Here is a 12,907-nt window from a genome sequence, read left to right as displayed (position 1 = left end):
GGTGCAAAAATCTGTCAAAATGTTTTAGGACGGCCTTGGTAAGCTGCGAAGCTGCACTGCTGGATGGATTGAGCATTACGGGCCACCGTAGTCAGGAGCCTCCCGGAGTAATACGATCTGTAAGCGGATCAAACTCAACCCTATCAGTCACGTAGCACAACAAGTGAGCTGAATAAAGTCTGATTTATCTGAGTTTTGTTTAATTTAATGCGCCTTATGTATGAAAATAGACCCGTTAGCAGTCAATCATTGATATTGCAGCTTATAAACGTGCGCTTTATAGCTCGAAAAATACGGTTATATAACAGGTGTGCTGGACATTACCCCAGGTGTGAATTGGGAGGGATTCTCTTTAAAACGTGCACGTGGAAACAGTGCGTCTGCTGTTTGCGTGTGGAAAAGGCTCCACTTTGTGAAGGCTGTTCAGGCCGAAGCGTGTCCCAGCTGTCATGGGGCGCTGAAAGGTGGCGTCCACCCTGGACAGGTCGCCACTTCACAGGGTCAATTTAAAGTCACCAAAGAAGCTGCAAAGTACCTGGAGAAAACCCACAAGTATGAGTAGAACATGAAAACACCATCACGACGCCCAAAACTGGCCCTCATCTGTCAGAAAAACACGCAGATTAAAGGGTCTGATGACTTCTGAAGCGCAGAGGTGCATCTCTGTGATGTGCTGTGGGGTCCTGGTGCCGCCTTTAGCCCCACCTGCAGCAGGTGATTGGCCACAGCCATCTCCACTCCCACGTTTCGATGTTTCTATGACTCATATTTAGCTTAGCCACTCAGTTCTGGTCATACTGTGTCATATTGTGCCTGGTTTAATATTCCCCACAGAAAGCAAATGTGCTGCATGATCCTCAAATGCGTGTTTTTGTGCGCATAAAAACATGGAATATTCTGCAACCTGCTCTGTGAACATTTCCATTTGTGGTTTCCCACCTGGTTGTTGGTGGATTTTCACTTGTTTATTCATTTGTTCCCGGTTACATTTGCAACCTGAAAGCATTTGTTTCATCACGAAACACCAAATTCATGAACGAGGCATCCTCTATCAGAGAAGAATGGGACAGCATCCAGCCGCTGGTCTCCTCGGTTCCCAGATGTTTACAGATGTTGTTCAGAGAAGAGGAGATTTCAACATTTGATGGTTTCTGAGTTTCATTGTGAATAAAATATTGGTTTATGAGATTTGAAAATCACATTTTGCACAGTGTTCCGGCTCTTTGGGAATCGAGGTTTTACCCACTGCGCTGTGACGTCACTTCAGCCGTCCTGTCGGCAGAGTGAACGCGATCACAGGTGAAGGTATGTTGCCACCTCTACCCTCCTCTGGGCAACAGCCAGTTTTCAGCAGAAACCACTTCTCTGTATCACTGATTATCTCTTTCTCGCTGCCGTCTTACATCTATTCTAACAGTGAATAGACGCGTCACCATGGCAACGTGGAAAATGAGGGCGGGGCTTTCCACAATCAAGCGTATTTTGTTAGCTTAGTATAAAGATTTGATGCAACAAAACCTGCAAGCTTGGGTATTTTCAAAGGCTCAACAAATCCAACTATCAGCAACCTTAAAGCACACAAGTTCTCTTTATTTTTAGAGCTGTTGGTACCGAGCTACTCGTTTTCCCCTGCTTTGTTTCTCAATGCTAAGATAAGCTAACATAGCCCTGAACTCCCACCGAACAGACAGATATGAGTGGCATAAGTCTTCACAGCCAACTCTTTCTATCATTTTTCACTATTAGTCTTTACATAACTAAACTTGTTTTGTTTTGAGGTAAATCTTAACTAAAAAATGTCACAAATGCAGCTTATCTTGCACCACATCCACTGTTGTCTCTTAAGTAAATCATTATCTCCTCTAATAATAAGGAATACTGATGTGAGGGATGAGTCCAAAACAAACTGAGTGACTAACGCATTACTCATATACATGTCATTGCTGCCCTAAAAGACTTTCTAACTGACCCATGAGAACTCATAAAGCCCCTCAGGAATGTGCTCTAACAGCTCGCCCGTCTTTTCCAGCTCCACAGTCTGTCCAGATGTTGATGCAGCTTTTCTCCCTCCCCAGTTTACCAGCACATAGCACAAAGAGTCCAGTGCTGAGGTGAGCTGATAGGTTGACTGCATTATGTTTGGAAAGCTGTCTGTGTTTTGGCTGAATCTGAAAGAGTCCTGATGACATGACGAGAGTAGAACTTATTCCATGAAGAATCTGCTGGTTTTTATCAGTAAAGCTCAGGTGTTGTCTTCTGTATGTGTTTCTTCTTCTTCTGTAAGCTCAGTGCAACACAGCGGCCTGCCCCCCCCCCCCCCCCCCCCCCCCCCCCCCCATCCAAAGGCATTAGAGCTTTCATCCGTCACTGTGAAGGAAAAGGCTGTGATGTATGCTTTGGTTGTCTATCTGGGACACATGCACACGTACTTGGTTTGTTTACACAGGGCTGCAGCTCAGACAGGTCTTGTCTTTGTATCTTATGAGTAACTCACAAACAGACATGATGCACATGTCAGCAGAGGTGCAGGAACAAAGAGTTGTTTCTCTGAGGCGGAGGTGGCAAGCAAGCATTTTTACTTTCTAAAGTATAGCTTAAACTGAGGCAGAGAGAAGACAAGCTGGCATTCCTGGACTAACTAAGGGCAAAAGCTTAAACTGTGCAGCTGTGCTGGAGACTTGCTAAGCTTCTCTAACGTCTCTCTGAAACAAGCAACATTAACCCTGGGCTCTGAAAGGTCCCATCTCTAAAAGCTTAATGTCCTCTGATCAATTTCCAGAAGCTTTGAACTGGCAGCACTGATTGCTGTTAAGAACTGCATCAATTTTTGTGAAGGTTCCAAAAGCATAAAGCTACTAAGTGAGATCAATTCTTTCTATGAACTGGAAAAGGCAACTTAGCGCTTTTAAATGCCAATATTACTACCAGAGACCGGATAAAGACACATTCTCAATCTTATTTATGTTCAAATATGCTAAAAATGTCAGTTTCAATGGAAAATGACTGCAGTCACTTAAAAATAATGTTTTTCTGCTGTCGACAAACAACGATCGAGTGTCACCATGAACTGTCTGTATGCTGGAGACCGTGAGATGCTTTACAATAACTACAGTGTGCATACAGTACTGTGGACAGTCTGCAGACACACCTCATTTCTATATGAATTACCAGAAAGACAAGCAGCAGGTGCAGCCGTGCAAACTTAAATGTAAATACAGCCCATAAGGTAAATACAGTTTGTACAGCTTTAAAGTGAATATCTGGTCTGAGCTCCTTTATTCTCCAACTCAGCCTGAACCCTCTGAGACAAGCTTTCTGTCATTTCTTTAAGGAGTCTTCAGGAATAGTTCTCCAGGCTTCTTGAAGGACATCCCAAAGCTCTTCTTTGGATGTGGGCTGCCTTTTGTTCCGTTCTCTGTCAGATGATCCCACACTGCTTCAATAATGTTGAGGTCCGGGCTCTGGGGAGGATTCATCCCTCCATAAGACCTGTTGCCACTGATTTTCAGTCCACTTCTTGTGTCATTTGGCACAGCTCAGCCTTTTCTCCCTGTTTCCCTTCCTTAAGAACGGCTTCTTGACAGCCACCCTTCCATGGAGACCATTTCTGATGAGGCTTGGGCCAACAGTAGATGGATCAGCTGAAGGTCCAGATGCATCTCTCAGGTCCTGTCAGGTCACAGCTGGATTTTTTCCTCTTTCTTAAGGACATCACTTTCAGATCCTGTTCATCTGCTGTAGATAGTTTTTTAGGCCTGACACTTCTTCTTTTGTCCTCCACTTGTCCAGTTTCCTCAAATGTTTTAAGGACACACTGCACACCATGCTGAGATATGCCAAGTTTTCAGCTAATAGCTCTTTGGGAATCACCTTGTTGCTGCAGAAATCCTATTTTCTGTCTGTCAAACTGTGTTTTCTTTGCTGTTTTTCAGAGATGCAGCTAAAGAAATGGGAACAAATGATGTGTCTTTGTGACAAAGTGCCTAAAGATCCAGTTTAAAACGGCTTCTTTGCTAAGTTGTCTGTTCTGTGTCGACACAACACTGGTTCATCCCTTGAGTTAGGAGCCTTTTTTCTGCCTGAATGGTTCATAAGTCAGAGTTAAGAGTTAAAAAAAAAACATTCCTCTGAAAATATTCAGGTACAAGGACTGAAAATGAGAGAAAAGGCAGAAAATATCCAAAGAAAAACTTTGAGAGACCTTCAGAAAGCCTGAAGAACTGTTGCCTCAGACCTCTTTAAAAGATAACAAGAAAGTCTGGCTGCTTGGTAGAAAAATAGAAAGAAACAAGGGGTAGATCAGGACTTCTGCACGGTATTCAGCAAGGATATTGCAACCCTGGAGAACTGAAATGCTGTGCTGAAATCAGCTCACAGAAGTAGAAAAATAAAAGAAAATCAGTTTTCAGAGCTGTCTGAAGCCAAATCTACTGGATCTCAGGGATAGTTTTTTGCATGTAACCTCAGCATTTGAAACTGAGGCCAAATTAAATATGAAAATACTAAAACTCCCCTTCAATGTCTGCATCAAAACTTTGTACCCTCCAGTTCTAATGAGCCTCTTTCTTTCCGGGTGGACAGATGTGCACATCTGTCCTCCACAGTTTGCTCTACACTTAGCATCGTCCTGACCTCTGCTGGCAACATTCTCCACCTAAGAGTCCCAAGTTAAAAGCAGCCTTTTCTGGGGAGGAAAGTAGTCACAGACAGGTACAGACGTCATGGATGTTCTCTGCGAGATGCAGAATTGCAGCAATTTAGCACAAACTCCGGTTACACTGCACTCCGGGCACAATTATGAGCTTATTTTAAGAATGGAAGCTCTTAGATTAGATTGAGGCTGTTGTGTCACACACTCCACCTGAGCTCAGGGTTTTCCAGCATCTTTCCAGACATGAACTGTTTTTTTATGCCTGTGCTACAATAAAAAGGGCTCAAGGGTTCAAATGCATTTTCTGTGCCCAAGGACATATGATATCACGTTTGCTGGTGCGCACGCTGACTTGAGACCTGCTGCTCAGTGCAGAAGCTATAAATATGCAGCTTCCTGTTGGAGCTGGGTTGTGATGTCACAGATGCTGCTGGTCAGGTTCGCCCTTAAGCTCACGTTTGTGTGGTCGCCGTGCCAACGTTGCTACTGATCGACCATAAGAAAAAACAGTTATTTTAAGATAAAATTCTGTTTGTTCACACCTGTATGTATGATCTAGTACTTTGTGAACCTTTTAGCCCCTTAGCTTTTATGTTAATTCTGTGATGGATTTCACTGGCCTACAAACATCTGAATATTGCATTTTTAAATCTTTTAGGCTGTATTTCTTCTGTTTTTACCGAGATTTACACAGACTCACGTCAAAATGAATTGTTCTGATCTTTCTTTTCCTGATGGGCTCTGATAGAAAACAAATATCACCTCCATTCTCTACCTAAAGAACACATGAAACAGTTGAAAACTATCAGCTGGAAAACACTGAAGGTCACAGTGGAACGTTAGTGAAGATAAGGCAGATAACATGTTAAAATAGATGCTTAAACAACTTTCAAAACAAATAAGTCGTGACTCAGTTCCACCTTTTTAGGGTTTTGTTTGTATCATTTAATCTGTTCTGTCTGGCTGCTGAAAACAAGCTCAGGACAGTAAATAAAGGTGGTTCATGATGATAAAAAGATGCTATCGATACTTTAAAGAGTGTAAAGTAATCAAAGCAGATGAAACATTAACCAAGAAACTGAAAGCACGTGTTGGAAGTCCTCTGTAGTGGAGGCAAAGGTGTATCCGTATCAGATGCCGTACTGCAGCTTTCCTGAGTCCAGCGAAGCTGACCGTAGCACACAGACGGTTAGTTTTAGTTTAGTTTGAAAAAGCAACAATGCTGAACTTTGTGGGACTAAACCTCGTGGTGCTGCTCTTCACAGTGGGAGCAGCAATGATGGAGAGGTGAGTTTTATTCATACTGCATCCAAATTTAAAGTATTTTTTCATCATATGAAACCATAATGGATCCAGGAAACAGCTTTAGGACATTATAAGGTAGCTGTAGCTCTTATTACTTATTAAAATCTACCTAGTTTTCAGATACTTTCCAGGGATTACTTTACTTTTTAGTGTTTAATATATTTATTGAAAATTTTACATAACAAAAATACAAGCATACAGAAAGATTTAATAGTAATAAAAGACCCGAACAGACCCAGTCCTCACTGTCAATTTAATACTGTGCAAAGAATGTGAAACGTAAACGTTGCTATACCAGATCAACCAATATAACTAAGAACCATCTATTCCTTAACCTGCGTCGAGAGTTGATTAAAGAAAAGAAGAAAAGATTTCCAAGTCAGGTAAAACCTCTTTTCCGAGCCTCTGACTGTGTAAAGGTTTTAGATTGGATAACACCCCGAATCCAATGTGACTGTGGGTGTGGCAGCGTCCTTCCACCTCAAAAGGACCAGGCGGAACAGCAGAAAGGGCTTCGCATTACTTTACTTCTTAGATTGATGGAATCTGACGATTAACTTCTGAATCCCGGCCACAGACCCTAATATTACTGAGGAGTGAGTAAAACCTGCTGCTGCTTGCGTGTGTTTTCTGCAGAGCGGCGTATGACTACAACAAATACCATCCCATGGAGGAGGTGAGCGGGTCTGATCAGTCTCACAGGCACCAACACACGGACACATGATAACCAAGCTCCACCTTACAGATCAGTGGCTGGATGGCTCAGATGGAGCGTGATCACCCCGAGGTCGTCACCGCGGTGGAATACGGGCAGACTTATGAAAAGAGGACCATCAGCTTGCTGAAGGTGATCCAAACTTTAGAGGAAAATAAGCGAGTGTGTACCTGAAGGATGCTGGTGAGGGTTGGTGATTAAGTCGGTTTAATTTGTTTTACCAGATTGGTTTCAGTACTGAGAAGAAAAAGAAAGCTGTGTGGATGGACTGTGGTATTCATGCCAGGGAATGGATCGCTCCAGCCTTCTGTCAGTACTTTGTCAGACAGGTAAGAGACCTGCAGCCAGTAGGAGGAGGAAAGAAATCCGACATTAAATCCATTCCTGATGTTTTTGCCGGTTCTTTCAAACCAGATTCTACAAACATACAAAACGGATGAAAAAATGGAACTGATGCTGAAGAACATGGACTTCTATGTGACGCCTGTGCTCAACATAGACGGCTACATCTACTCCTGGAAGGACAACTCGGTCAGTGCTTGTGTTTGATAGATGTTTATCAAATTACTGGAAGCTCTCAAACCGCAGATGAACAGGATATGAGAGGCTCACTGGTTATTACCAGAATGGCTCTTAAATCAGAACAAGCTGCAGTTCAATCACTGAGGAAAAGGATTTCTGATGCTCCACATGTTTCATTAAGAAAAATATTTCATTTACAGAGAGATGAGATGTGGTGACGACACAGGGCACCGATACATGGAGGCGTTTCATCTCACAGAAATGTCAAGAGGCCACTTAATGCATTACTGAATTTAGTTAGGACTGACTGAATGTTCTAACCTGTCCAGACTCGGCTGTGGAGGAAGAACAGGTCACCGGGACCCTCGGGCCACTGTTACGGCATCGATCTCAACCGCAACTTTGACGCCAACTGGGGCAGTGAGCGTTTTTGCTTTTATCTTTGCAGAGATTAAAGTTGGGACACTGTAAAATGTAAAAAAAATACAACAAAAACAATGCAGTGATTTCTAAATCTCAAGAAAACTGCATTTTATTTCCAAAAGAACTTTGAAAACCTAAAATATTTTAAGTGAGACATTTTACTATTTCATGGATGATATGAGCTCATCTTGAATCTGATGGCAGCGACACGTCGCTAAAAAGTTGGGACAGAAGCAACAAAAGGCTGGAAAAGTAAGTGAAACTAAGAGGAAACAGCTGGAGGAACTAATTAGGTTCATTAAAGGGGAACTCCGGTATTTTTAAAGCGTCATCGACTGCTAGTTTTGTGCAACATGGCAGGATATTTATCAGATTTTGATGACGTGGACAACGACTTTGAGTAAGATGGACGTTCTTACCGGAGTAAATAAACTGTGCTGCAGGGGGGCGTGTGGATGAAGTGGGCCCAGTAGAGTGCCTGTGTAGAAATCCCTCCGTTAGCTCTCCTATAGCTGCAAGTAGCCACATAACAGCAGCTATGAGCTAACAGAGCTATAGCACACGTTCATTCATTCATTCTTCTTAAAGTATTGGTGAAATAAAGACAGATAATGCCTTATTTAGAGGCTGCATCCTCTAAGCCCCGTTCACTCCGTTATATGGATCTCCAGTTATCTAAATATCTTCTGAAGGACGCCGACTTTCACCAAACTGTTCTCGGTGAGAAGATGAACGTATTTGATGCCAGAAATAAGGTCTAAATAAGGTTTAAAAACACCGGACTTCCCCTTTAACAGCAGTTCAGGAACATGGTTGGGTACAGAGCACCTTAAAGAGGCAGAGTCTCTCAGAAGTAAAGAGGAAAACCGGTTCAGAAATGTGCAGCTTGGACATGGAGTTGTAAAATAAGCTGAATTTGCTCATCTGTGTAATGTGAGTGGTGTACTCCTGTGTCTGAGTCTTCTTTTTTGGCTGCATTTGCAGCAGTCGGAGTGTCCTTTAACTGCAGCTCAAACATCTACTGCGGGAGCCAGCCCATATCTGAGCCCGAGGCTCAGGCCGTAACTTACTTTGTAGGAAGCCGTAAGGACGACTTCCTGTGTTTTCTCACCATTCACTCCTACGGCCAGCTGCTCCTGGTTCCCTACGGACACCCCAACCTCACTGCCTCCAACTACGACGAGCTGGTATTTACACCTTTTACACATTTCTTTTATACTTCTCTACGTATTGCAGTCATGCAGACATAAAGACCGACTTAATGTTCATGTCAAGGGTTTTAGATATGGAGCTAAATGCATTTGCAGTCACATGCATCACAGTGTGAAAGATGTCAGTAACAGACTGAGCAACCAAGAGCAGTCAGCCATCAGCTGCAGAGCTGAGCAGAAACACTGTGAAACACTGATACTAGAGAATCAAGGCCCGTCTGGTGTTAGGAGAGAGTCTCATGGCTTCCTCAGAGAACTACTGTGTGTAAAACAGGTCCTTTTTCTCAGGACCGTGCTGCTCAGCATCATCAGGCGATCAGAGATGATGACTAATCCTGGAGCAGGAGTGGTTTAAGAACACTGAGACTTTGAAACTTGTTGCAAAAACACTTGTTGAGTCTTCTTTCACTGGTGAACAACTGCCTCCGACTGATTTTTGAGGCATTTACTGACGGCTCTATTTTTAGTCCAAATAAATCAGATATTAACGATAGTTTTGCACATAAAATCTAAGAAAAATCCGTCTGAAATGTGAAAGTTAAGCAGTGGGTGGCATGTATTTACCGTATATTATGACGTAATAATACACGTTACCTGGCTTCAGTCGCCTCTGTCATCACCATAATTTCCTCTTTAAAGCCTCCTGTTTGCCATTCAATTGTTGCTTGACTGGACTTTTGTTGATGGGGCTCATTTCCGAGGGACCACCAGCACACTGAAGAGTGGTCTGATAATAACTAATGAGACCAGGACAACATGAGAAAGGTTTCTGCTTCTTTAGTGGTTGACTGCTGCAACCTTTTCATAGATCTTAAAACTGTTGGGGGAGAAACAGCAGCCATTTTTAGTTTATAGAGTTTATAGATCTGAACACACCCAAAGGACCCGTGGAAGGAGCCATGATCGCCATGTGTTGGACACGCCCATCTGAACACAGCTTTCCTTCCCAGGTCACAAGAGCAAGAAAGTGTAGAAGAACGGATTAAATAGCCTATAAAAATGTGAACAAAACACAGACGGTGAAGTTCAACGGGAGATAATGGAACTACAGGGTGCCGATGCAACAGAAGAAGAAGACTTCTCTTTGTTTTCCTTCAGGGAGCTCAACAGTCCCCGTAAACCTCAGAGAGCCCTTCAAGCCAAAGATGTCAACGCCTATTTTTATCCACTTTATGATGCATATTTTAAAATATGTACAGCCTCTGCAGACAGTTGGATTGTTTTAAACTCAAGGTACATCTATTTATGCCACACTGTAGCTGGATTAGGGCCCGACCAAAGAGGGAAAACGTTAGCATTAGTTAGCGAGAACTCAGAAGACAGATCGTATCCTCAGGTTGGCATTTCTGGAAGCACGGTGTGACTAAAACTGGGCTGCAGTGTTCCTCGCCGTGTTCTCACACTCCTCCACCGCAGTGCGACATATCAAACATGGCGTCATACTTCACGAGGGCGCGCTCACGCACTCATGCGTGAGCTGGATATTCTGCTCATTTTGCCATCAAATGTCAGTCACAGGGTGGAGTCGTGAATGCTGATGAAGCTCCACAACGCTTCACTCTGCATTTCTCTTGTTCCCGTTGTGCTTTTCTTTCCATTTTAGCGATTACCTGAGAAAAGCCGTTCTCTGTTTCCTCAGATGGAGGTGGGATTAAGCGCAGCCGACGCCATTCACAAGGTCCATGGGAAAAGTTACCGTGTGGGAACCTCTCCGGATATTTTATGTACGTGGACTCATCCCGGCGGCTAACTGACTTTCTGTGTCACTTGGACTCTCTTTAAAGGTTTAATGAATAAACCTGTTAATCCCTTTCCTCAGACCCCAACTCTGGTTCCTCCAGAGACTGGGCTCGGATGCTGGGGATCCCTTTAACCTACACCTTTGAGCTGAGAGATAACGGGACATTCGGCTTCATGCTTCCTGAGGATCAGATCCAGCCGACCTGCGAGGAGGCCTTCAGCGGAGCGCTGCACATCATCACCTACGCCCACGACAAGACCTTTAACGGCGCTGTGGCCACCGCTGCCGCCACCCTCTGGGCCGTGCTGTTAGCTGTGGGGGTCAGCCTGACGTGAGGAGAAAACGTTCCACTTTCAGCCATCCCGCTAGAAACAGCACCGGTAGTTAGATTTAGAAGAAGAAGTCATGATTCAGCATTTTCATCTGTCCTCAGGACATGTGCAAGTCTGTGTGCTCAAGCTTTATAATGAATTAGATGGAAATGTATCCACCGAATGAATGATAATGTACATTTGATTGAAACTACTGCAACTAAAAAGTGTTTAAATGTTATGAAATGTGCATATATTTAAAGAAACGAGCATATTGTGGCCAATGAAGTAATTCCAAAACTAACCGAATGTATCCTGACATACAGCTAAACATGCTGCCTGACAGTTTTTACCTCCTCTCCACTGTATTTTATTTGTTGCACTGATGATCATATAAAAATCAGGATAAAATCACAGTTGCTGATTTGAATTTATTGAATTCGTACGATACAAACACAGTTTTTAGTATTGGAGCTGAAAATGTGATGCTTGAGCTAAAGGCAGAGGTTGAGATTTGAGAAGATATGTCTGGGTTTTTTGTTGTTTTTTCCCCCTTTGGGTAAGATTCAGGTTTCTGTGTTCCTGAACGGCTGGAAGCCTTGTTGCCTCAGACCGGCGAGCGGCAGGAAGAGCTGCTGCTCTGGAGGAAACTCATCCCAGCGTGTCCAAGTCCAGCCTGAGAAAGAAGAGGAGCGCTCATTATTAGCTCAGATGGAAGAAGAAGCTTCATCTCAGACTAAAAGAACTGCAGGTACCTTCATTCTTCTCTGGCTCCAGGTTCTCCGGCTCCCCTGACTGCCTCCTGTCCAGTTCTCCTTGCATGATTATGGTCACATAGTGGTACTGCTCATCCAGTTTGATAGAGTTCACCACTGAAGCAAAGCGGACATTCGTCAGATGCACTCCGGCTTCCTCCAGCACTTCTCTGTGAGCACATTCCTCCCACGTCTCTCTTTCAACGACATGAAGTCATATTCATCAGAGCATCACATCCGAGTCTTTCTCCTCCTCACTTGTCAGAACAGCTCAAACTCTTTGTTCGGCATCCCGAGGATCACAATACAACCTCAGGCAAAAACAATGGAATCACCACAGCTGGAGGGCGTTCATTCAGCTTTTTTTATTTAGTAAAAAAATTAACAAAATGCAGATCTGTCACAAAAAAATTCAGAAAACATACTAGAAAAATGTAAAAATGTAACCTGATGAACTAGTGAGAAAAACTGGTGGAATCACCTTGTAATTTGCATTTCTAAAAGAAATCCACAAGTTTTAACATACAAGACCAGCTATTTTTTATACAAAATGAAAAGCTCAATGAAAATATCTAAATATGGTGATATGATAATAATTTTTGCCAGGGATTGCATATTTTTCCCATAAACTTTCTAATAGTATTTAAGGCAGAATCAATACCCCACACCAAACTACGTCTAAAAATACAGCTAATTAGCATTTTAGCACACTCAACTTGTAGGTTCAGATATGGTTATCAGTTCAAAACATGTCTCGGTATTTTCTGAACACTTCGGCATATAAACAGTGTTCATAAATCCATAATAAATTAGGAATACAGTGTCAGATTTCAGAATGGACGCTGCTAGCTACCCACCTACCCGAACTCCAGGTGACCGCCGGGGAGCTGGTATGTTCCTTTGCCCACTGCGCTCCTCCGTTTCCCCATGAGAACACAGCCCGGATGGGCCGAGTCTGTTACCAGGACCCCGACGCCGACTCCTGGACGTTTGACCGGTTTATCCAACATCTGAACGGGCTCGGACATTAGCTAACTTCTCACAACCTCATGCTACTTAGCAAAGAAGGAGAATTCCCTTCTGTGTACTTCCGCGTTTGTTAAGACGCTTGATTAACGAGGCGCTGACTTCAGGCGCGTTCAATTATTGTTTTTTGCAATATTATGATAAATTAAGCACAAGCAGTCTATTTACCACTTTATATAGTGACAATTCTTCCTTAATTTGAAATAGACTGTATTGCAGATCCTCTTTAAAGTCAGAAAACAGCGCT

The 12,907-nt window shown here is 43.2% G+C and overlaps 2 protein-coding genes across 2 annotated transcripts; one reads left to right on the top strand and one right to left on the bottom strand.

Annotated features, from left to right (window-relative positions):
- Positions 1 to 5,857: 5,857 nt before the first annotated feature.
- Positions 5,858 to 11,263, top strand: cpo (carboxypeptidase O). Its single transcript, XM_072375617.1, has 9 exons — positions 5,858 to 5,938; positions 6,593 to 6,632; positions 6,702 to 6,803; positions 6,896 to 7,000; positions 7,086 to 7,202; positions 7,523 to 7,613; positions 8,601 to 8,803; positions 10,467 to 10,551; positions 10,647 to 11,263. The coding sequence occupies exons 1-9, from the start codon at positions 5,871 to 5,873 to the stop codon at positions 10,901 to 10,903; spliced, it is 1,068 nt and encodes a 355-aa protein (XP_072231718.1). The 5' UTR covers positions 5,858 to 5,870; the 3' UTR covers positions 10,904 to 11,263.
- Positions 11,264 to 11,311: 48 nt separating this feature from the next.
- On the bottom strand, positions 11,312 to 12,721 carry nudt15 (nudix (nucleoside diphosphate linked moiety X)-type motif 15). The gene is made up of 3 exons (XM_072375070.1): positions 12,496 to 12,721; positions 11,635 to 11,831; positions 11,312 to 11,555 (listed from the first exon to the last, which is right to left on the bottom strand). The coding sequence occupies exons 1-3, from the start codon at positions 12,660 to 12,662 to the stop codon at positions 11,446 to 11,448; spliced, it is 474 nt and encodes a 157-aa protein (XP_072231171.1). The 5' UTR covers positions 12,663 to 12,721; the 3' UTR covers positions 11,312 to 11,445.
- Between the last annotated feature and the right edge of the window lie 186 nt (positions 12,722 to 12,907).

This window comes from Leuresthes tenuis, unplaced genomic scaffold, assembly GCF_036924035.1.
Source record: "Leuresthes tenuis unplaced genomic scaffold, fLeuTen1.0.hap1 SCAF_1, whole genome shotgun sequence".
Lineage (NCBI taxonomy): Eukaryota > Metazoa > Chordata > Actinopteri > Atheriniformes > Atherinopsidae > Leuresthes > Leuresthes tenuis.
This window is presented reverse-complemented; position numbering and strand designations above follow the sequence as displayed.

Bases quoted from the DNA above. Each gene is read 5' to 3' on its own strand.
- cpo (XM_072375617.1), top strand. From the start codon at position 5,871: ATGCTGAACTTTGTGGGACTAAACCTCGTGGTGCTGCTCTTCACAGTG. The intron at 6,633-6,701 runs GTGAGCGGGTCT...TCCACCTTACAG, and splicing joins AATACCATCCCATGGAGGAG to ATCAGTGGCTGGATGGCTCA. The intron at 6,804-6,895 runs GTGATCCAAACT...TTGTTTTACCAG, and splicing joins GGACCATCAGCTTGCTGAAG to ATTGGTTTCAGTACTGAGAA.
- nudt15 (XM_072375070.1), bottom strand. From the start codon at position 12,662: ATGTCCGAGCCCGTTCAGATGTTGGATAAACCGGTCAAACGTCCAGGA. The intron at 11,832-12,495 runs GTAGGTGGGTAG...TGTCGTTGAAAG, and splicing joins GGCGGTCACCTGGAGTTCGG to AGAGACGTGGGAGGAATGTG. The intron at 11,556-11,634 runs GTACCTGCAGTT...CTTCTTTCTCAG, and splicing joins GGAGCCAGAGAAGAATGAAG to GCTGGACTTGGACACGCTGG.